The 25,772-nt window shown below is 40.4% G+C and overlaps 1 protein-coding gene across 7 annotated transcripts in view; it reads left to right on the top strand.

Annotated features, from left to right (window-relative positions):
• The window catches only part of gulp1a (GULP PTB domain containing engulfment adaptor 1a), a 300,705-nt gene that overhangs the window by 166,503 nt on the left and 108,430 nt on the right, over positions 1-25,772 (top strand). For 2 of the 7 annotated variants that reach the window (XM_034186210.1, XM_034186212.1), the window contains exon 1: positions 10,019-10,124. The exons of 2 other annotated variants lie outside the window; for them this stretch is intronic. In XM_034186210.1, the coding sequence (XP_034042101.1) occupies positions 10,115-10,124 (10 nt within the window). In that variant the 5' untranslated portion in view covers positions 10,019-10,114. Of the gene's footprint in view, positions 1-10,007; positions 10,125-25,772 lie in introns of those variants that run through there. 3 more of the 7 variants (XM_034186211.1, XM_034186207.1, XM_034186206.1) reach the window with 3 other exon arrangements.

The following is a 25,772-nucleotide window of genomic DNA, read 5'->3' as shown; positions in this document are numbered from 1 at the left end:
GTCAGTGGCACCTGCACTATTTTGCATTTAGTATTGCCCAGTGGAACATGTGAGAACATTGACTACGTTTACATGCAGCCAATAACCCTTTCATAACCGGAATATTAGCAATAACCCGGTTGCGCACGGCCATGTAAACACCCGCAAAACCCCAAAAATGCTCATATTCCGGTTTTTAAAAACCCGAATAAGACCCCTGGGTTACTCATTTTCGAACCCGAATATCAGGTCATATAAATGTGCATCGGGATATCCCCATAGAAGGGAACATTATTTTGTGTTCTGTGCATGTCCTATCCGCAAAGAATCTTGGTCCTTTGAGTACGGCAACTACTTGTATGTGGCGCGCGCAACCCACCGGACACCACAGAAGCAGATGTAAACAGCGCATTGTGTTCTGCGTCCTTATCAGGTGGGCCGGTCGTGTCACCGGTCGGCATCACCGCGATTGCTCTCACTGCTTCCGATGCGCTTACTGAGTCTGCTGGCTCGGTAAATGCCGCAGTGGTCCACTCACACCGCCCCCCTCTCTGCAGTGCGGAGCTGAGCCAACTCTGGCAACAGGTCCAGAGACTACGCTCGCTGTTTTGATGCGGAGTGCTCTGGCATTTGCGGAAAAATCCACAGCGCTGCAGGGTCTCGGTATACCGCAGCCGCAGAGCTCGGTGGCTATGACTTGGATTCTTTGCGGGTCCCGCATCCGTATCCCCGGAGGCAGTGAGCAAAGGGAGAGCATGCGCATTGTGTTCTGCATGTGTCTGTTATTATCTTCTCGCCCAGAATAAAAAACAGAGTGTTTACACAGGAGAGAAAAGTGAGAAAATGTTTATGCCTGTTTGAGAAAAGTGTATAAAGTGTGTCGTGAGGGGTTTTACACAAAGCAGGATTACATGAACAAGGATTTGCACGAACGCCAGACTAAATGAAGCACCGGTGGAAGACGTGTGTCGCTGTTTAGATGGGGATATTCCAAATGATACCAATGACCATATATACAGGAGTAACTCTGTCTGCTTAAGCATGTAAACGGGTTATTCCTAATGATTCAGAAACCGGAATATTGACCTTATCCCGAATATTAACGGCATGTAAACATAGTCAGAGTAAATTTAACTTCATCACTTTAGTGTTGGCACTAAACTCACTCTTTTGAAGCTAAATTGGCTTGATGATGTGGCAGTGATGAGCCTGGAATAATTACTGTGAGGCCACAGCATTGCTTTTTTCTGATTTTTTAGACTATTAACTAATCTGTTTGAGGTAGCATGCTATATCAGTACCAATCTCCATAATTATGTGTAATGTTTTACTTTAATATTCATAATACCCTAAAACCCACAGCTACAATGCTTCTTCTCAACCAAAAAAAACCTGTTTTTTCTTTATTTATGATTATGTATAGTTGTCGAAGTTAGGCTGACAAAACAGTTTGTAAAGACACTGTAGATAAGGATTTGTTGCCCCCCCCTCAAAAAAAAAAATCACTGCCTTTTCCTTATACAACTGAAAATAAAAATATATGTCCTACAGATGAAAAAAAAAATCAAATATGAGTACATTCCTCATATAAAATAACCCACTGATTATATAATACTGCAGAACGTTTGCCACATTGGAAGATTTAAACAACCTTGTCATATGTAAACATGAAAACCATTCCAATAAGAACAAAAGCAAAGATGCAAGAAAAACACCATTTCATGTCCAGTGCAAAAGCATCCAGCAGCCCACATTAGCAATGTAAATGTAATTAAATGTAAGTTAAAGCAAAACAGGCGCTTTGAGTGTAGATTTAAAGGACAGAGACACTCACACAGTCTTATTGCAAGTAAGAAGTTATTACAAGAAAAAATGCACAATATAACTGTAGACATAAACAACCTGGTTTCTTGAAAAATCTTGAACTTTTGACCTTATTGACTTTGAAATGGTAAGTTAGCTTGATATTGTAACAAGTGAAACAAAATCATTTCTAACTCAAAAGTACTGTCGACTGATTTGTTGTCTAGAATTGAATAAAACTGCAAAATTCAGATGCAGATTTGTGCTGGATCAGCTGTGGCGCCCCTGAAGAAAATTGGTGCGGCTGAAAGCTGAAAAACAACATAGTGTCACAGAGTGCAAATAAAATTATTTGTTCAAGGAAGCTATTTTATAAAGCACGTTACATTACCTGTGAGAAGGAAATATAATATTGATTGGTTGGTTTTGTCTGTTTGTGCTTTACCAGAAATGCTCAAAATCTTTTGAAATCATTGATCTCTATGGTAGCGCAATGGGATTAGAGGTGAGTTTACAGTATGTAGACCGGGGTTTGATTCCCACTCACGATCTCTGCCTGTGTCTTTGAATGAGACACTTTGTCTGCATTGTCCCAGTTCCCCTATGAATGTTTACTGGCCTTTGGCGGTAAAGTATCCTGTGATGGACTGGTGTCCCGTCCAGTCCGAGTTGCTGATTCTACTTCACACTGCAGTATCCAGTGTTAAACACTGGAACCAGTTGTCCTAAGGGCCTGTAGAAGAATTAATTTTTCTTCCATGAGACCTGGTAAAATGATTAATCTGATCAAGCGGTAGAACACTTTGAATATTACTATTGATCAGATTATAGATTATTTCTTCTTTGTTGGGACATTTATTGACATTTCCTTGAATTTCTCAAAAACATTCATCTTGATGGTACCTATCATTAACACACCTATCATAATAGACAGTTGACATGCTCTATTGTAGCAAGTAGGTACAATCATGCAATCAGTTTGATGAAAATACTACACATTGGGGAATTGTACAGCTTGTGTGCTCTTCTAGTTTGTGTACATGTTTAGCATAAAAGTAGCATATTATTTAGCACTCTGACCTAAGTTGCTTTGTTCTCTTTTAAGTGAGACCAAAAATGACAGTGTGGTGGCCAGTTTTTAGCTGTTTTGTCTATTTTTAATTGCATTCTTCTTTACAGAGCTCTTGCTACAGCTTGGAAGTACATATATAACAAAACTGTCATAAAAACTCACTGCCGGCCCTCCCCCGCTCTCCATGTGCATTTGTTTTTTTATGCAATTCATGGAACTGGGTCAAGAAGGGACAATCCACAGAAATGCACTGAGAACAGAGTTTAGCCCAAGCAGATCTTGCTCTCTCTCCACCTCTCTCATGTGAGTGATCTCTCTGCCTCTCTCTCTCTCTCTCTCTCTCTCTCTGTGAGGACGCACATGCACAGTGAGGAAATATGGCATCATGCTTGCAGACCACGTAAAAAAAGCTGCTCAAAAGCTTCCCCCAGCAGCAGGAAAGCAAGTCTGCATCCACTTTTCACACTTCTTTAACTTTCAGCTCTGCTATTCCAAGAAAGCCCAACCGAGGTTGACCCGTGTGTGACCCCTCTGTCATGCTGTTACTTTCTTCCTCTCTTCCTCTGGCAGCATTTTTTTTTTTCATCAGTTCTGTCATGATTATGAACATGTAAGAAATCAAGTCTTTGTTGGCTTGTTCTTATAGCTGCTGGTGCTTCAATATGGGACCGTGTATTGTTGTTGTGCTGTAAAGCAATTTGTGTTTCTCACAAGACCCGAGACTCTCATTCACAAGACACCAGATTGGTGTCCCCGAAGTTGCAAGGCTCATTTTTTGCTATGAAACCTTTAATGGGGGAGATAGAGCCCCCATAAGCCCCAAAACAAGTCAGATGACATGCACGCACATCTAACACCGCTCATTTGGCACTTAGAAAATGTGTGGCCATTCGCAGTATTAACACGACAACAGTCAGCAGACAATCACTGTCGAGCTGGCAGTGAAATCTGTCTAAGTGCCCCACAAGTGTGGCTATGGTCTGTGCGCTGAACTGACAGGAGGTGTGGCTGCCACAGAAGCGGAGCTGGAGATCTGTCATTCTGGACATCCCAGCTGGAAAACACATACTGTGTTTGGACGGACATGGACTAACAACTGCCTACTGTGATGCGCGTGTGTCTGCTTGCTGTCATCATGTGGACATAGGTAGCGTGCGCATGCTGCAGCCCATTGACTGGCTACCCCAGGTTGAAACGGACTGTCAGATCATAATATGCAGCGGGCGATCTGACTGTGACATCACCCACATGAGCTCTGTTCCACATGATGCGTTGGGCCCATCTGGACACACGCCAGCAGATGTGGAAATGATGAGATGAGCAAACTGCTTCTCATTCATGTCATTTCATGACTGAACGTCTGTGACCATGGGTGATCTACAGAGGAACAGATGGTTCATACATGTATTGCCCACTTGATAAGAGGAATTCAATACAGTATAATGCAATGTTTTTATATGCAGCTGTGCGATGTGTAACCACATCACGTAGCTGCTGGCACTGTGCTGCTGGCACTGTGTTCCCGCGTGCACGAACCGTCACACCGGCATCGTGCAGGCCTACCTGTTGGCGAGATGTTTTGTGGTGCGCTCATTTGAGCTGTTCTAACGGGAGTTGCCTTGAGTTGTACATATTCACACTGTGTGATGGGGCCCTAAACTGAGTAAACCAGTTGAACTACAAAACACAAAAAATCAATAACAGTAACAATACTGTTCAACTAACATGAACCACAGTAACAATATTTAAAACCCCAAAACCCTGAACTCCCATGGTGCATTGCAGTGCAACATCCATTGTCCACTGTTGTTAGATAATATTCCTAATTTCCCCCAAAATAATAGTGCTATCAACTTTCCGTTTTCATAGCATTCATCCTTGACCCAAAATAGATAAGCACAATAAACAGCAAATGCCAGCTTTCCCCGGTTTCTCTGTGATCAAAACCATACACACGCATGCATGCGTACATGCACACAGAGGCCACTTGGCTATTATAATATACATAACACATTATTTAGTAGATAGCAAGATTTAGTAGATAACATTGGCATCATCAGCTGTAATCCTGTATGCACTGTGTGTACATTTTCGTCACAGCTTTATTTGTAAAAAAAAAAAAAAAAAAAAAATTCAGTATTACAACAGTAAAAAATAGCTTTTGTGAAACTACATTTAATGTCTTGATTCAAATGTGCTTCGCACAAATGATAGCTGTGTTTGGGCAGCAATGCTGGAAAAAAGTTTTGTTTTTTTTCCCCAGGAAGCCTTGCCAGGCAGATTGCAGAATAATATAAAAATGTAATGTTCCATTAATTCCTTGAAAACAATAAAGTGTACTGCTCCAGTTGTCGTGAAACGAAAACACCATCTCAGTATTTTTCCAAGCGTTTGGAACCAGTAAACCACGCACTGCAAACAGCAGAACATCTAGATGAAAGCACAGTTCTTTAATTTCATTTCTGAGCGGGTTGCCAGGACTGCAGTTTATAATCCAGCATGTTAGGAGGCAAGCCAGATTGATTCATCCTCTTTTAGCATTTTTTTGGGATCGTGGGCGATCGTAGTAGAACAGCACCGACTCGCTACTCATATGTGTTTTGGACGAATAGACACTCCCCATGCCAACAGCGGAGGTGGGAACTCAGCTTAGCCACGTGAGATTTACACACTACTGAGCATGCACATTGAGAATGTAAAAACAGTCTATTACTCCCAAACTGTAAAATTAAAGTAAAAAAGATACTTCTGTCCCCTTTTAAATAAACATAAATGAATGAACTAAGTGAATGGAATATAAGGCAACAGCGTTTCTGAAGCTTTCGGGCAAGGATGAATAAGTCTATAAGTAAAAAAAACTGACTAATTAAAAGTTTAAAAGGGCTTTCACCTTCAGAATAATTTTAAATAATACATAAAAACCCCATTCCTATTTTAAATGGAAGGTAGCCAGACATTCAGAACAAGTTGAAATAATTTCACCACCACATTTACTTACATTAATGCAGCTGAGATGGTGCGATTATACACCAGCAGTCGAGAAAGAGTTTGGCTTTTCCTTTTAAAATATGTAATTTTGTAGTGAGTGACACAGATGTTAGCAGAAATTGCATTACATATTCACGTAGAGGTTGTGAATTTCAATGGAAATCTTGCCTCTTATTTTCCACCCACGTGTACACATGCACGTGTGCGTATATACACACACACACACACACACCCATACACACAAAGAAATCAGTGAATAGAATAATTTATTTAACATGTATGTATTTATTCCACATTTATTTCACAATGTGTTTATTTTTTGCCTGTTCCTTTATGAAACATGGCATTTTGGCCAAGCATTGTTGCAACTGTTAACCTATTTACATTTGAACATTTCCCGTTGAACTTATTTGTTGCTCTCCTACATATTTTTGGTTGTTTGGATAGTTGTGCGGTGACACCAAACAGTGAAAAGAATGATCCAGGGCTAAAGAGCAACCCATGAACTTTGAGACACACATTTTTATGACATTTCTTTGTTGAATAATATACTGTGCTGTTTGTAATGCATTCAGTATGTAATGTTTTTTTTTTACCTTAATGTCTACTTTAAGGTGTGGTACAGTGTAGCCCCCATCTCCCCCAATGCATGGAGTATTTCCTTGGTGTGTGCATCATGAAAGACCCCATGTCTATGGAAAAAGTCTTTCAGTCGCTTGCCTTACCCCATCACAGCTGTTCATACAACACACAAATGTGAAACGATGCAGAGCAAAGACATGTCTTAGAAAAATAAAGTGCAAGCACAAAACCCTGAATTCTGAGACCCTCCCTGTTGTAAACGAGCTCTCCTGCTACAACCAGCAAAAACATACAAAGAACTGACCAAGCAAAAAGTCTAACAAGGTATCATTTAGACCAACTCACATTTGATGATCTTTATTTTTGTATGTCTTGTGTTCTCCCTGCCACACACACACACACACACACACACACACATACAAACTGTTACTGTATATACAAGTGGTAAAAGTCATCTTCAGGACATTTCCTTTCACAGTAAAACAGTACACCTCAGTTTTTGACCTCACACTCACAGCTTTCTCTCATGAACATTTTTTGATTGATTTTTCATATTTTATTTTTAAGTAATTTTTTCATTCACTTATCACAGTTCAATATAAAGATATGCATTGAATCTTTGGGCTCTATCTTCTATTTTGCACAAAGAAGTACACAGCAGTATGAACGCCTCTTTGTTGTGTCAGTTTTCATATTCACAATCTTAAAGCTACAGCATGTGTGATGTAGGGGTATTTATTAGCAGACAGAGAATATATCATTTGTAATGACTTGTTCAATAGTGTAAAATACCTGCAATAACAAATTGATGTGTTTTCATAAGCTTAGAATGAACCCTTTCATGGAGGCCGCCATGTTGCACCCTCTTGGTGATACAGTAGCCCAAAAGGGACATTAGTTACTCTGTCTTTCGCATTGTGCAGCATGGCCAAAGAATGAAAACAAAACATGAGGAATTAGTGTTTGTGATCACTCCCCTACTGCCCTGTCTACTGGTTTCTTATGCAGGCTAACAAGTTTGACAGCCCTCATTTGTGTGTGTGTGTGTGTGTGTGTGTGTGTGTGTGTGTGTGTGTGTGTGTGTGTGTGTGTGTGTGTGTGTGTGTGTGTGTGTGTGTGTGTGTGTGTGTGTGTGTGTGTGAGTGTGATTTGGAGGATCATACATATTGTCACAACTTGTGATGGCAAAACAAGTCCTCATGAAGCATTTGGTGTTTATTTCTGAAACCACCAGATGGCAGTGTCTATTTAAAGAAGGGTTCCCACAAAACTTAGGGCCTCTTCACACATAATACGAATAAGTACAAAGTACAGTACGCGACGGTGTCGTGCATGAGCGTGCACAAAACCGGAGCAGGGGGAACACAGTGTGAGGGGTTGGTTAGGTTAGAACTTACTGTGTGAAGCACCTTGAGGCAACTTTGTTATGATTTTGTGCGATATAAATGAAAATAAATTGAAATTGAGCAGCCGGAGCTGCTGTGAAAAAATAAAAATAAATACATGCAAGCTCTGATTGCCAGCCAGAAACCTTGCCAGTGCGCTACCATTGCTGTCCTGTAAAACGTGCGAAAAAATGCCTGAAATCAACAAGGACATAAATGTATTTTAAAAAAAAATAGAAAAAAGCGGCATGATAACTGACCAAATTACATTTGTTGCAGCATATTTCTGCTGATACATGATTAAAAAGTGGCATATTTGTCGCACTGTTGGCTTGTCATATAGCCCTGTGGTGCGCCACTCACAGGACATGCATGTCCTGTCAGACAGGCGTGACATTCAGATCACCTGGTGTGTGTTCACATGAACTGATGGTCCATTTCAGCTATTTCCATTTCAGCAATGTGTGCGCTCTCCAGGCTGTTGCAAAAGCGATATATGTTTTTATATATTTTCATGTTAGGACAGCAAGCACACACATGCGTGTCCGTCAAAACACGGTACATGCTCTGCAGCTGTGACGTCCAGGACCAGAATTGTCAACAGCTTCTGCTGTTGGCAGACAGCCTAGCCCCCTGTCCAGTCAGCGCACAGACCAAGGTGTCACTCCGTGATCAGATGAGAGGCGTCTCGCTTTCAGGAGTCACATGAACCACACGCATGCACATGTTGGGGGGGGGGGGGGGGGGGTAGGCGCAACTCCACAGTTGTGGGGGCACATAGACGCATTTCACCACTAGGTCAAAAGTGATCATCTGCTGAGTGTTGTTGTGTTAACAGCGCGAATGGCCACACATCGATTGAATGGGCTCTCAAAGCACACACTCTGTCTTTCAGCTGCTGATGTGCGTAAATAGTTGTAGCAACAGGTGTACAAGGCGTTGGAGGCAGCTCCGATTTTACACATATTGCATACGATTCCTGCTTCGTGCACAATTCATGCGCAAGTCCACCACATTCGTACTGTGTGTGAAGGGGCCCTAAAGTGCGTGTAGTGGGCTCAGACAAAATACCACGTTTCATGAGGCCTTGTTTTTCCATCGGTTATCATATGAGAATCTAAGGGATCATGAAACCCCATTGGCAAAGACACAAAAACCTGAAAGGAAACATAATTCTCGCCTGCGATGGCATGATGGAGTCGGCTCATCTCTAAGTGTGGCGATAATTTTGTGAAGTTCAAAATTTAGCAGAAATAGCATGGGGCGGTTAGTGTACAAGATACTACGAGGACAAACGAGGATGTTAGAGGCATGTTAGTGGTGAGTACGAGGCTGTTAGAAACCCATTATCCAAAGTACCTGGCGGCTACAAGGACAGAATAGGCTACCTGCAACAGAGCAGGTTCCACTCTGAAAAACCCCTTGTAGCCTTTTTTAACATCTGTTTCCTGCAATTCCTTCAGATGAACATCATATACGAGGCTCATTATTCGAATAATCAGTGAAATGTCTAACAAATCCATATGTGACTTTATTATTCCACCTGACCAGGGCTTTAGACATTTTGTTTTGCACATGTGTACGAACATATTGCAAAAAAAAACAAAAAACAAACTGCAGCCTGTTTCTACTTCTAACATTGTGTATTCTGTATTTCCCAAACACGCTGGCTTTCACTTGATAACCTGGCTCAGGCAGTTATCTGTAACTGATAAATCAGACAATCAGCTGTGCACTTTCAGGGCACAATTCAAACTATCATCTGCATTGTTAACATCAGTGTTTCTGGAGCGCATGTGCTTTTGAGGGGCCTTATTAAGTTGACAAAACATTCTGATTAAATCTTTGGGGGCTTCTTGTTGTTGATGAGGCGCTATGGTGTTTTCTTCACTGTTTTTTGTCAAACTGTTCTTCTGATTACTATCAGCTCAAAGCAAGACGTACAGATAGTGTGATGATGGATCGTATATTGCCACACGAGGGTCAGACTGTAACCTGTGGCATGTTGGTTTTAATAGGTCATCTGTGGTATGCTTCTGTGCATCTGAGTGAAGTTGTTTGGTTCAAAGTGCTCTTTTTTTTTTTTTGCACACGCAAAAGAAAAAAAAAGGAATCCTTTTGGACAAGTTGTGGGTGGAGGAAGTTGGATTTGAATGTCAAGTATCATGTGTCCCGGCATGATTTCTTGTTGAGTTTGCAAACCTCATCATCTTTCTCTGCTGCAGTCCCGCGTCTATCAACATCTGGCTCACAGCTGAAAACTATTAAGACCCTCTGGAACTTACTTCCACTATTCCACCCCAGTATGAATGCAAGTAAGTCATTTTAAAAAAATATATGTCAGACCTTCTTGTTGATCAGCATGTTTTTCTCCACAGATCATTTCTTTTTTCCTTCTTTTTTAAAGAGAGCAGTGGTACTTCTTGTTTTTGGAATCTGTCAGGGGTCGGTGCTGTTTTTACAATACCAGAGCTAAAAAGCCAGGCTTTGCGAGAGAAAGTCAGAGTTGTAGATTAGATGCCAAAACACCACAGTTGATTCAACTAAGGAATTTTGCAGCTAATTTCATATACAGATTGTAGTGGCGATGTCTATCGTGCTGCGTTCAGCAAGCAAGATTCCAGAGCCAGGGAGAAATGAACGGGAAGAAAACAAAGGATCTTTGTTGATTTTCTTTTCTGAGGCATTATGTTGGGACCAGAGATCCTCTATCCCATGTTCAGAGCCTGCTGCCTTTTTACAACACATGGGTCAGATTAGTGCCCGAATGAGGCATTTTAAATGGGACATTAGCTTTTATTTATTTTTGATTTGTTTTTTTTATGTATCAATCTAACTAGCCAATGTTTGGAATTGTCTTCATTTCTGGTTTAACATTTGGTTTTGAGAGAGAGCCTGCATTGGGGTCACTGTAGGTTACTGTCATTTCCAGAATCTTTCTCAAGCTAAATTCCAAATGTTTGAGTCACTGAATGTGAACTGTGAGAGTCTGGACATGGTTCTCGTTGTGCATCTCTCTGTGAGTTTTAGAGATTTTGAAGGCTAAGACAAAGAGCATTTTAAAGCTATCACTGTCTTTTATGAAATTTAAGATACACAATTCATAATATCTGCACTATACTAGGTGATGTACATGCACAGGCTTGTGCATCTGTGACATTGATGTTTCTAGCACCTGAGTTCAACCCTGTTTAATACATTTCTTTCAGACATGCCAAATAGCTTTTGCTCAGTATTGACCATTGCATTCTGCATTTTCATCAGGATCTTCCAGTAATCCTACAAGTTACGGCAATTTAAAAATACTTACTGTTTTCTGTTGGATGTGGCTTCCTTAAATTTTCTGTTCTTTGTGATGGATCTTGTTGATAATTTTCAAACAGCTTTAGTTTGTTGTTGGCCAGTGCAAATGTCCGTATCCGATTCAGAATCCTAACACTTATTGGGGTTGAACAAACTCCATCTTTCCCCTGCTGAAATGACTACTAGACAGCAAGACCCCAAGGTGCAACAATGCACACCACAGATTCCTCCTCAGACATACAAGTATTGTTTGTCCTCTCACTACTTGTTGAGAGTTTTTGATGCATATTATCATGGCAGATGCAAAAATGAGCTGTGCAGTGGATGCACATCAGTTCAAGGTGTGTCTGACTGCATATCACTGCTTAAGCAAAGAGAAATGAAATGCAAAAGGCACAAAGTGTTTGTTTTTACAGTGTTCATTAGGCATGGGCATGTTGTAGTTCAAACATAATGTCAATCAGTCAAAGTGACACTTGTCCATCTCTTTGTGTGTCATGCACACACCATTGTGGTATTCAGAAAGTGGACACAAATTAAATTATTTCTGGTGCATTAAGTGTTTTGCACAAACCTCTGAGTATACAGTGAACCAAGGCCACCAAAGATCCCTGCGGTGAAGCAGTTTTTCCATGAGTGTTTAGTCGTATATTGTTGAATGGTGGTTTCCAGTTTATTATTATTATTATTATTATTATTATTATTATTATTATCTATTTTATGACATATAATGCCACTAGTATCTAAAGCCCCATTTACACACAGACGGTAAGAGCTCCCGGAAGTGTCCCAGAAGAGTTTTTGGCCATCTTAAGGATCACACGCCATTGTTAACGGCGGCACTAGGGGGCGTGGCTTAGTTCCGGCTTTACTGGGAATCGTCGAAAAAATTATTCAACATGTCAAATAATTCCGGGAGCGCTCCCGGAGACCTCCCGTGATGACAGCGACAACGCGAACAATGGCGTTTGATACTTTTTAATCACCGTTTCATCCTGCAGCTTCCTGTAGTGCCGCAGTTCTCGTCGCGCCGCGATGACCAATCAGGGACTGAAATATGTAGTGACGTGGAGATGTCTGGAGTTTGAAGATGTGAACATGTCCTGTATCTGGTAGCAGCCTGTGAGCAGGACTTATGTCTCTTTTGTCCTTTATTTTACAATTATGACAGAGTTTTTGGAGCGAGCAGCAGCACCACAGCAGCGTGGAGCTGAGTTTCTTTTTATTTTTATTTTATGTGCGTGCATGAGCGAATCGTCCTGGAGATTATTTTGCTTATTAGCTACACAGCTGTATAATAAAGCAAATGGTGACTGGCTTCTAAACACAATTATGACAGAGTTTTTTGGGGGAAAGAGCGAGGAGGAGCCCTGCTGCAAACAGCAGCAGGGAGCGGAGTTTCTTTTTTTCTTTCTTTCTTTTTTACGTGCGCGCGAGCGAATCGTCTGTAGAGAATATTTTATTAATTAACTACACAGATGTATAATAAAGCAAATGGTGACTGGTTTCTAAACACAATTATGACAGAGTTTTTTGGGGGAAAGAGCGAGGAGTAGCGGAGTTTCTTTTATTCTTCTTTTTTTTTTATGTGCGCGCGCTCCGCCCCTTTCCACCGCAAAAACAGCCGGAACTACCGCGAACTTTGGTCTATGTACTACTCGCCCACTAAACCGTCTATGTGTAACCTGGGCTTAAGAGAGATGGGGGCTGAGGGAAGGGGAGACATATTATTCATATGTGGTACCTGACTGTGCCAGTTTTGTGTCTGTGTTAGAGAGAGAAAGAGAGAGAGAGAGAGAGAGAGAGAGAGAGAGAGAGAGAGAGAGAGAGAAGATAAAGAGATAGCAAACAAGAGGGATAGAAAAGTATTTTTCCCTACCTTGTCTCTTTCCAATTTTCCCACCTACAGTGGCCATAATATGTCATACTAACAGACCAAACTGTGCAAGCATGCAGCATGTAGAAATACGTGCATTGGGAAAGTTCTTCTGTAAGGCATATCTAAGTGTTGCACTTTTTATATAACAGTAGGCAGTGCTGGATTCCAGCTGGAGTTGAGCTGTGGTTTTTAGCGGTCAAAGGCGCAAACACTTTCTGGTGATGGATGCTGTCAGTGCACTTGACCACACCTTATCATGAACACAATTTGTATTGTGATTTAGAGGAGGCAGGCACTCAGTGTAAAAATAACAATTGCTCTGGGTTGAAATTAGCAATTGCTTATGGTCTTGTTTGCTGTTTGAAACAGTAAGGGCTCCTTCACACATAGTGAGAATATGTACAACTCCAGGGTGACTCACAGTGGTAGAGCTGGTATGAGTGCACCACAAAACATTGCACCGATGGGCAGGCGTGCACGATGCCGGTGTGACAGTTCATGCACGCAGGAACACAGTTCCAGCAGCTGCGCGATGCTGCTGTGAAGAAAAAATAAATAAAGCATGCCGCGCTCGCTCGTTGCAGCCTGTTGCCACAGCGATATATGTTTTTATTTATGTTCATGTGATGACGACAAGCAGACACACGCACGTCACAGTGGGCAGTTGTTAGTCCATGTCCATCCAAACACAGTACGTGCTGTCCAGCCGGAATGTCCAGATCGGCAGATCTCCACAGCTGCTTCTGTCAGTGGCCACACCTCCTGTTAGTTTAGCGCACACACCAAAGCAGCACTTTTACACAAATTTCACTACCAGCACGACAGTGATTGTCTGCTGACTGTTGTCGTGTTAATAGTGCGAATGGCCACACATTTTGTAAGTGCCATGTGAGCGGTGTTAGATGTTTGTGTGTGTCACCTGGAATTTGGCCAACACCTGCCGCGAGAGGGTTCAATGGGCTATCACAGCGCACACTCTGTCTTTCAGCCGCTGGTGTGTGCAAATAGTTGTAGCAACAGGTGTACGAGGCAGCTACAATTCTACATGTTTTGCATACGATCCCTGCTTCATGCACAATTTATGCGCAAATCGACCAAATTTGCACTATATGTGAAGGAGCCCTAACATTTGGTAAAATATTTTACTGACACACTGTAATGAATTTGAATTTGAATAAACATTAAATCATCACCAGTTATATTTAAGCAGGTCATGGGAGGTCACATGGGAAGGGGAGGTCACATGGTCATTTCCAAGTCAGTGGACATCTTTTGTGATTCTTTTACCTCACACATTAAAAAATAAAAACATTATGATACTTAATGGGAAATCTGTTTTAAATAGGCAGTTCTCATGTAACCTTGCAAGGAGACATATTGAGGGAAGTCACTAATAATCCAATTAAAACACTGAGTTATACGATTCGGTGGATGTTATTGGGGGACCTGTTTGCATCAGGCAACCAATTGCAATAGAGAAGGAAAAAAAATTAAATACCAGCTACAAATTGCTAGAAGACACATGAGATACTTAATCCGACAGTTGATTTATTTGATTTTGTCCAGTGCTCCACTCCACCATTTAGCAAGGACTGGTGATACAACTGACAAATGTGTAGAATCACATCCACAGAAGCTTCTAACTCATTCAGAATGTGTGTCTTGGTTGCTTCCTTCTCTAGTATCCTTCTTGCATAGTTATTTAGTTTTTGAGAACTGCCTACTCTCAGCAGATTCCCATACAGTAGCACATAGCCTCTATTTCTTGAATGAATGAAACTTCACATTACATACTTTACATAGATCCTGTGTGGCCTAAAGGGTGAGGGCAGAAGCAAAGCATATAAATGCCCACCCCTTATACCACACACACACACACACCTTCAACCGCTTAGTTAATTAAGGACGCACACCTATGGACAATTTAAAGATTCCAGTCCACCTAACCCGCATGTCTTTGGATGTGGGAGGAAACCGGAGCAGCCGGAGGAAACCCATGCAAACACGGGGAGAACATGCAAACTCCACACAGAAAGGCCACAAGCGGGAATTGAACCCATGACCTTCTCACTGTGAGGGAACAGTTCTAACCACTAATCCACCGTGCTGCTCCCCTTTATACCAAAAAATTAGAATTATATACACACATTTACTGTATACAAGCATGCAACCATAAACACAATTTTCAGAATACTACCAGACAAACACTGTCACACAACACACAAACTCAGAAGCAATAACAAAAACAATAAACCCAAGTCTTCAATTATAACAAGAAATTTTATAATTCTTGTAATGCCTCCTAAAGCCCACCAAAATACCAAGTACTTTAATGTTATCAGGACAGTTGTTCCAAGTGTTAACCCCTTTAACAGAGACACAGTGACTCTTTGCAGTAGTTCGGATATTTAATTAAATTCCTCTCAAGTTATAACTGGAGTACCTCAGTTTAAACAGATCCTGGACATGTTGTGACAGCAGTTCTTTGTGATTAATGTCAATGTCACGAGACGTTCATTGACGTGGATTTGAAGGGTCCAGATGTACAACCCAGTAAATCCAAAACCACAGATTGCTAGTTGGGCCCATTATGTACTTGGCTGCTAAGGTAATTATTAGGATGCAAAAAAAAAAAATTAAAGAATTTGAACATACCATTTTCATTTTATTTCTGGAAATCTGTGCATTTTAGAATGTGTTTTCCTTAAAATTCACGTTTTAAACCATTTATCACCAATTAAAAAACAGACTTACTGGGTTTTGCATCTGAGCCCTTCATGTTCATGTATCCATCCTGTACAGTGTCTCATGAAAACTGGCTCTGAAACTGAAAATTTATGTTTGACATTTTCCAAATGCTGCATGATGGACTTTTCAGCAACATCTTGTGTAGAGGTTGTAATTTGCAACCAAACCAGTGACCAAACTTTGCCTCTCCTTTTCCAGTTGTGCGTTCATGTGCTTATGACAAAACAAAATTGAAACAAAAACTAACACAGTGTACAGTCGAGCACTGACCAGCATCACAAATGTAGATTGTTAAACTGAAGCGACACTGTTGTAATATGGCAGTGATTATTATCTTTTTCAGACAATGAAAGGTAAACTAGCCTGTTTTGCTATCACTGAATTTCTTAGAGGTGCAGCAGTGGCACTGTTTACGTGCACACTGAGAACCTTATGTCATTTGATTACTGAATTATCTAATTATTCGGGTGGTCATGTAAACATAAAAATCTGATATGCTTTGTCTGATAACAACCATGGTATAATTATGAGGAACTGGATTAACACACCTAGATTTCTCCCCAGTAGTCTGATTTCTTTGGTGCATGTCTACCATTAATCTGATATATTTTGTTCTTTTATATCTGAGCATGTACAAAAGCAATTGCCACTTGCATTTCCAGAGGTACAGGTTTTGTCGTAGCTCATGACATCATTCGTCAGATCATAATGCTCTGAAAGTCTGTTGTGTGTCCAAAAAATTTTCCAGGACACACAATGGTGCTTGTCAGCATACTAAAGAAGAAATTTCTTGGCAGTTTATGCAGATTATAGACATGCATGCTGGATTTGAGCATCATGTCATATTTCCTCACTGTTCGTTCATCAGGACATCAAACAACTCCACCACAACTCCTCGCTGAGAGAGAGAGAGAGACAGACAGACAGACAGAGAGAGAGAGAGCGAGAGCAAGCGAGCGAGCTAGCTTTTTCTTCCAATGGACTGAAATCATGTAAACCAGGTTTTTACGATTCTCGCATTGCTGAAGTGCCCGTTAGTGTGACAGATCAGATTATTACAGTTATCTGTTTACTCCCAGTTATCGGTTTATTATGGTCATGTAAACATGCTCAGACACAGCAAAGTTCAAGGCACTGAATAATAACACACAACAGTTATTGAACTCTATGCCACTAATCTTAATATAATATCAGTTACAAAAGATTTGATAATGATGGATGGAGTAGTAGCATCCTAGTCTACATTGTTAGCTATACAAGCCTTCCTGGCTCTGCTGTACTGGCAAAGGCTTTCCAAAGCAAAACATGGATTTTTCCCATGTGCCTTATGTCCTTACTGAGAACACAGTTACAGGTTTTTGGATTAGTTGCAATCTAAAACCTTACTGCTTGATACTGTTGAACATTCCATCATGCTGCTATCACTATAATTGGAAAAAAAATGTGTTCATTTTCATTTATTTCTGAACATATTCTAAACTGTGTGCTGAAAATGTAGTGGTGCCTCACCACAATTGTATAAATACATGTGACACCCAAACATCTGTGCCTATACAACTCTGGTGCATACTGACCCTGAAGCTTTCACTGCAGCTGGTAAATAATGTGGGAGGGGGACTGAGGAAGTTTGCAGCAGAGTGTTAGCACTCTGTCTCTTGCCCCATCTGTGTGTGTTTGTTGTGTGTCTCGGGGTCGACAGCTGTCCCAAGGGGGTGCTGGTGAATCACCAGACGGGAAGCTATTAAAGCAGGCCAAACACTGCAGCCGTCCATCAAACAGAGTGACATCACAGTCAGGTGTCAGATGAGGCATTACATTACACAGTATGACACAAATAGGCACAAAAGGTACCTTGGGTTTTATCTGCTGCCACGTCATTCCTCTGTGGCTGACAGAGGGAGATCAGCCTGTGCTTTAAGAACTGTTAAAGCTCTTAATGGTTTTTGGGATGCTGTATCTCACTTCAGTGTGCTGTATCAGGATATGGACAGTTTTAAGAATGTAAAAGGCCTCAAACCATTTCCAGACTTTTTTTTCCCACTCACTTTGCTATGAATATGTCAGATGCCAAAAATACATGATCGTGTTGTGTGGAAACACTGCAAACACAGTCCGTAGAGGTTATTTTTGTTGAACACTTTTTTTAAAGTCTCTCTTTTATCCTCATTTTTCAGGTGTTCTTCACCTCTAGAGTGCTGCTGATGTTAAAAATATATTTCAGGGAGATGAAACGTGTCAGTGCACATCCTATCTATATTTACTGACACGAGTTTCAAAATGCCAGGCTCCTTCACAAAGATACAGGACACAAAACACTGTAACAACCAACAGAATATAGAAAATAAAAGCAAGAATTTTTTTTTTCAGCTATTCAACAGACAGATTTAGTTTTGTATTCTGTAAGAAAACAAGGAATCCAGACAATTGTATTGCCTTACTGCTGCTAACAATTTTTTTCAACTTTACTGCATTGAACAAAAATATAAATGCAACACTTGTTTTTGCTCACATTTTTCTGAGGTCAACTCAAAAATCTAAATCATTTTCTATACACACAAAAGATCTATTTCTGTCAAATATTCTGCACAAATCTGTCTAACTCTCTGTTAATGAGCACTTCTCCTTTGCTGAGATAATCCATCCCACCTCACAGGTGTGACATATCAAGGTGCTGATTAGACAGCATGATTATTGCACAGGTGTGCCTTAGGCTGGCCACAATAAAAGGCCACTCTGAAATTACAAATAAATGACATTCATGCCAAAGAGTTGAATCTTTGTCTCAAAAGACCAGAGAATTTTGTTTCTCATGGTCTGAGAGTCCTTCAGGTGCCTTTTGGCAAACTCCAGGTGGGCTGTCATGTGCCTTTTACTCAGGAGTGGCTTCCGTCCAGCCACTCTACCATACAGGCCTGATTGGTGGATTGCTGCATAGATGGCTGTCCTTCTGGATGGTTCTCCTCTCTCCTCAGAGGAATGGTGGAGCTCTGACAGTGTCACCATCGGGTACTTGATCACCTCCCTCCTCCTTCTCCACTGATCGCTCAGTTTAGATGGATGGCAAGGAGAGTCCTGGTGGATCTGAACTTTTTCCATTTACAGATAATGGAGGTAACTGTGCTCATTGGAACCTTCAAAACAGCTGAAATGTTTATGTACCCTTCCCCAGATTTGTGCCTCAAGACAGTCCTGTCTTAGAGGTCTACAGACAATTCCTTTGAATTGATTTTTTTCTTCCAAGTGATGCTGAAAATGTATCATTAGATACAAAACTGATTTGTTTTCTGGGGCCCTGCGCAACCCCCCCCCCTCCCCCCAACCCCAAAACTCTGCAGTGACAATGCATCTGTTGTGACTTCATCATGATATAGACCTGTGACATGCAACTTGCAGTTATTTACAGTATGTTTATTATCGCAAGTAACACAGGCTTTTTGTGCCACTTATGAATGGTCTACAACGCATAATTACATCTTTTTCAACCTAATGGAGCACTGCCCTAAAACAGCACCAAGCCTGAGTTAACATCCTTCCTTAAGTCAACATTAAGGGAACATGGATCATTAAAACAGAAAACTATTTCATTGGTCAATGACTTAAGAGATAAATGGAACACACCATAAGGTTTTAGGTGTTATGTGAATGACTTAATGCAGTTTTAACAGTTAATTATTTAGCTGTTCTCTGGTCAAACATCAAATATGGAGAATTTTCATAGAGTTAAGGTGCCCAATTAAAAGAAATTATGAATTTTTAAAGGTCAAAAGTTGGCAAACATACACAAACAGTTAGGCTGCATGAAATGTTCCTAAATCTTTTGTACAATACTGTTGATGGCACGACAACAAGGTGTCGGGCCTCTTGAGTGACCAAAGCATAAGGAGTGTTTTGAGGATGGCATGTGGGAACTGTTTGAACATTCTGATATTAATCACTGCTGCTTAATCACAACAGTCGCATTTTGATGTATGTATTCATCTCAAAAGGTCGTGTGGTTTGACACCTTAACCATACCTTGGAAATTCTTAGAGTGTTTGGGAGGATGTCTGTAATGAACTGAGATGTTCTTTGATTGTGCCTTGGTCTTGTTTTATATGCATGTAGCAGGGTGTTTGTCAGGTTCTTTTTCCATTATGAAACTTGATGTACTTTGTAATTTGCATTTCCATGGAGTCCGTCATTATTATACAGTAGTGTTCAGAATAATAGTAGTGCTGTGTGACTAAAAAGATTAATCCAGGTTTTGAGTATATTTCCTATTGTTACATGGGAAACAAGGTACCAGTAGATTCAGTAGATTCTCACAAATCCAACAAGACCAAGCATTCATGATATGCACACTCTTAAGGCTATGAAATTGGGCTATTAGTAAAAAAGTAGAAAAGGGGGTGTTCACAATAATAGTAGTGTGGCATTCAGTCAGTGAGTTCATCAATTTTGTGGAACAAACAGGTGTGAATCAGGTGTCCCCTAGTTAAGGATGAAACCAGCACCTGTTGAACATGCTTTTCTCTTTGAAAGCCTGAGAAAAATGGGACGTTCAAGACATTGTTCAGAAGAACAGTGTAGTTTGATTAAAAAGTTGATTGGAGAGGGCAAAACTTGTACGCAGGTGCAAACAATTATAGGCTGTTCATCTGCAATGATCATCAATTCCTTAAAATTGACAAAAAAAAAAAAAAACAGACGCGTGGAAGAAAATGGAAATCAACCATCAACATGGATAGAAGAATAACCAGAATGGCAAAGGCTCACCCACTGATCAGCTCCAGGATGATCAAAGACAGTCTGGAGTTACCTGTAAGTGCTGTGACAGTTAGAAGATGCCTGTGTGAAGCTAATTTATTTGCAAGAATCCCCCGCAAAGTCCCTCTTTTAGATAAAAGACATGCAGAAGAGGTTACAATTTGCCAAAGAACACATCAACTGGCCTAAAGAGAAATGGTGGAATATTTTGTGGACTGATGAGAGTAAAATTGTTCTTTTTGGGTCCAAGGGCCGCAGACAGTTTGTGAGACGACCCCCAAACTCTGAATTCAAGCCACAGTTCACAGTGAAGACAGTGAAGCATGGTGGTGCAAGCATCATGATATGGGCATGTGTCTCCTACTATAGTGTTGGGCTTGTATATCGCATACCAGGTATCATGGATCAGTCTGGATATGTCAAAATACTTGAAGAGGTCATGTTGCCTTATGCTGAAGAGGACACGCCCTTGAAATGGGTGTTTCAACAAGATAATGACCCCAAGCACACTAGTAAACAAGCAAAATCTTGGTTCCAAACCAACAAAATTAATGCCTTGGAGATGTGAAGAAATTATGAAAAACTGGTTATACAACTAAATACTAGTTTAGTGATTCACAGGATTGCTAAAAAAGCAGTTTGAACATAATAGTTTTGAGTTTGTAGCATCAACAGCAGATGCTACTATTATTGTGAACACCCCCTTTTGTACTTTTTTACTAATAGCCCAATTTCATAGCCTTAAGAGTGTGCATATCATGAATGCTTGGTCTTGTTGGATTTGTGAGAATCTACTGAATCTACTGGTACCTTGTTTCCTATGTAACAATAAGAAATATACTCAAAACCTTTATTAATCTTTTTAGTCACATAGCACTACTATTATTTTGAACACTACTGTACATGCTGCAATATCACCGGGATGTTTTCGGGAAGTGTCAATGTTGTGCTAAGGTTATACTTGTGTGCATTCTACAGTTGTTTTGCAGATCATATGACACACGTCTGGCACATTATACAACCCCTGGCAATAATTATGGAATCACCGGCCTCAGAGGATGTTCATTCAGTTGTTTAATTTTGTAGAAAAAAAGCAGATCACAGACATGATACAAAACTAAAGTAATTTCAAATGGCAACTTTCTGGCTTTAAGAAACACTATAAGAAATCAGGAAAATAATTGCGGGCAGTCAGTAATAATTACTTTTTTAGACCAAGCAGAGGGAAAAAAATATGTACTCACTCAATTCTGAGGAAAAAATTATGGAATCACCCTGTAAATTTTCATCCCCAAAACTAACACCTGCATCATATCAGATCTGCTCGTTAGTCTGCATCTAAAAAGGAGTGATCACACCTTGGAGAGCTGTTGCACCAAGTGGACTGACATGAATCATGGCTCCAACACGAGAGATGTCAATTGAAACAAAGGAGAGGATTATCAAACTCTTAAAAGAGGGTAAATCATCATATAATGTTGCAAAAGATGTTGGTTGTTCACAGTCAGCTGTGTCTAAACTCTGGACCAAATACAAACAACATGGGAAGGTTGTTAAAGGCAAATATACTGGTAGACCAAGGAAGACATCAAAGCATCAAGACAGAAAACTTAAAGCAATATGTCTCAAAAATCGAAAATGCACAACAAAACAAATGAGGAACGAATGGGAAACTGGAGTCAATGCCTGTGACCGAACTGTAAGAAACCGCCTAAAGGAAATGGGATTTACATACAGAAAAGCTAAACGAAAACCATCAGTAACACCTAAACAGAAAAAAACAAGGTTACAATGGGCTAAGGAAAAGCAGTCGTGGACTGTGGATGACTGGATGAAAGTCATATTCAGTGATGAATCTCGAATCTGCATTGGGCAAGGTGATGATGCTGGAACTTTTGTTTGGTGCCGTTCCAGTGAGATTTATAAAGATGACTGCCTGAAGAGAACATGTAAATGTCCACGGTCATTGATGATATGGGGCTGCATGTCAGGTAAAGGCACTGGGGAGATGGCTGTCATTACATCATCAATAAATGCACAAGTTTACGTTGATATTTTGGACACTTTTCTTATCCCATCAATTGAAAGGATGTTTGGGGATGATGAAATCATTTTTCAAGATGATAATGCATCTTGCCATAGAGCAAAAACTGTGAAAACATTCCTTGCAAAAAGACACATAGGGGTCAATGTCATGGCCTGCAAATAGTCCAGATCTTAATCCAGTTGAAAATCTTTGGTGGAAGTTGAAGAAAATGGTCCATGACAAGGCTCCAACCTGCAAAGCTGATCTGGCAACAGCAGTCAGAGAAAGTTGGAGCCAGATTGATGAAGAGTACTGTTTGTCACTCATTAAGTCCATGCCTCAGAGACTGCAAGCTGTTATAAAAGCCAGAGGTGGTGCAAAAGTAATCGTTACTGACTGCCACAATTATTTTTCCTGATTTCTTATAGTGTTTCTTAAAGCCAGAAAGTTGCCATTTGAAATGACTTTAGTTTTGTGTCATGTCTGTGATCTGCTTTTTTTCTACAAAATTAAACAACTGAATGAACATCATCCGAGGCCGGTGATTACATAATTTTTGCCAGGGGTTGTATAATCAAACCATGCACTAGATAACATCCATGGGCCTCTGTAATCTTTGCACGCCTGTTTGTCACAGTTGCTCACCATGACCTTGCAGGATACATATCTGTGAAAGTGAGAAGGAGGCTTGAATTTTTTCTATGGTCACTTCTTTAGAAAGAATGTCAGTCTGCTGTATGTCTTTGCTGTGCTGTGCGTCTTTGCTTATGCTTTTTATTTACTTTTTTATTCTTTTTTTGTATGTGGATGTAAATGGCAAACAATAAAAAATAGACTACTGAATAGACAACTCTTGAACAACTGAAGGAAAAAAATAAGAATTTGCCAAGCTGATGTCAAGTTTTATATCTGGATTGATGTTATCATTGTATGATGATTGAACTATATATATATATATATTTATTTTATTTTTTTTTTATTCCTGGTTGTCGAGCTGTGATAAACACTGAACAGCCACCAGAGAAACTCTGAGACCAGATTTTCTAATAGTTCAACAGTAGAAAGGTTTGTATAAATATTTTTAGCTGTTCAAAAAGGTCGACAGTATGAATTTTTATTGTGACAACAGATCATACTCAGATTTTGATTTCAATTTTTGCTGTACTGGGACATGAATACAGAGCGCGCAATCTTTGTTGAGCTGATCACACATAATATGAGCACACACACACACACACACAGGATGGGTACAGAAAGGAAAAGTCGTTTCTCAGCATCATTACTTCCTTGAACAACACGGTGTGGCACACATCTGACTGATATAAGAAAGCTGCAGTTTCCTGAAGCCACGGGCTCAGCTGGGGAACGAAATGGGCAGATCTGTGTCCAAGACTTAATGCTTTACTGTAATCTCATGAAACAACACCTGAGGATTTGACAGGAAAGACAGCGCTTTATCTTTGTGTTTTGTATATGGCCACTAAGCTCTTGGAATGTGGTTTTACATGCAGAAGGAGAATGGATATAGCTGCAGGTGTGTGAGTCATATCCCTAGTGATAGCAGCTGCATGTATGAAGCATTAGAGCACCAGTAGAGCACTGACACTCTGAGAAGCTACGACTGAACCCAGTAGCACCATGCACTAATGAACAAAATATTGCAGATTTATTATTTCATGAGAGGTTTCATTGAAAAAAAAGAACAATGTAAAATTCTTTGTCTTTTCATGTAACTTGAGTGGCCGTCTCAATTTTTGGTAGAAATCACACATGACATGGCACAAATACTGTGAGATCTTGTGTCATTGCTACAGAGTGTAAAAATATTGATACATTATGGGTGATTATTTCAAAACAAGAAGAGGAAGGCAGAAGTCATACAAATAGATGTTGGGGTATGTTAGTTCAATAGGCCTTTGTTATGTGAGATGTGTTCTTCCTTGAGTGGGCATAAGGTGGTGGTGTCATTTTCTTCTTCTGCTTCTTGTCTATGAGGCAGCTTTGCAGTATCACATAGACACTGCAAAAAGCTCACAGGGGTAGGGTTCTGGTTCATTAGGGCTATAGTTAGGGCTTGTTTTAAATAGCCACTCGTGGATAATATGCTACGCAGTCTGTTCTGGGGATCTGCATATGCAGATGCCAGTTGATCACAGCTTCCAGAGGTGCATGCTCGTGTTGAACTGGCTGATCCTGGTATGTAACTGGTTCAAGGTTACCCATTCCTTGTGGGATAGATCTGCATCTGGTGGTAACTATGTGTTTGGAGAGACTGTGAACTGTGTAGGTCAAAGGCATTTTGGACTGGCGGTTCCCTGATCTTAGGGGGAGTCTCATGAAGGATAGTCCACTAGAATGTTGCATTATTGCAAGAGAAATTCAAATTACCACCTAAGTTAGTGGAGCTGTCTGCAGCTGATTGCAGAAATGAAATAGGTGTTAACATTACCAATGACCATGACCACAATTGGTTATTTTGTCTGTGTTATAAATCATATTAGATAGGAAACTGGACTCCTAGCTGGTGTGAGGTTGTCTGGAGATGAGTGGGGATGAATGGTGGTGGTAGAGTTGCAGTTTGGATCTGTTTTGGGTCCCTGAATAGTTGCTCTACTGTAGATAGAATAATTATAAAGATGTGGTAGCCTGCTTCCAAATACCTGTGTACTTTTCCTCTGATTTTCATTTCACATTGTCATTGTTTCTATGAGTCCAACAGCACACATTGCTCTTTAAAACGAAAGGTCAGCATTCACTGGCCAGGTTACATTCTGCATGAGTTGATGCCCCGAGCACATAGCTGCCATGCCAGACAGAATACATGTGCCTCCCAGGATGTGCTGATCCTGAAGCGAATGTCATAAAATTGCTGAATTTTAACCCAGTGCTTCAAATTTGACATGGTCAAGATGGTGTGTGGTTTTACATTTAAAGCAAAAGGTGTAGGTGTTCTGAAGTCATATCACATGCCATTGGTGAGTGTTGACCTAAGCCCGACAGTAAATTAAACGAAGGTGATTGAATATGAAGTCAAGAGTGCATTTAAGCTTTTCTCACAATTTCCCAACTATTTGACATGCCAACTTTCTCAGAATAATTGGAGAATGGACTGCGCAGTATCTGGTGAAATTTAAACAGGGGTGGTGCTTTTGTTCTTTTACTTTTGAAGTGGTTTAAACATAAGCATGTTGGACCTGTAAATAAAGAAAACAAGCTGTATTTTAGCTCTGTGAGCAGACTCATGAATGTGCCCCTCCCGAC

The sequence above is a fragment of the Thalassophryne amazonica genome, chromosome 14 (genome assembly GCF_902500255.1).
Source record: "Thalassophryne amazonica chromosome 14, fThaAma1.1, whole genome shotgun sequence".
In the NCBI taxonomy this organism is placed as follows: Eukaryota; Metazoa; Chordata; class Actinopteri; order Batrachoidiformes; family Batrachoididae; genus Thalassophryne; species Thalassophryne amazonica.
The sequence above is the reverse complement of the archived record's forward strand: the minus strand, read 5'-3'. Positions and strand labels throughout refer to the sequence as shown.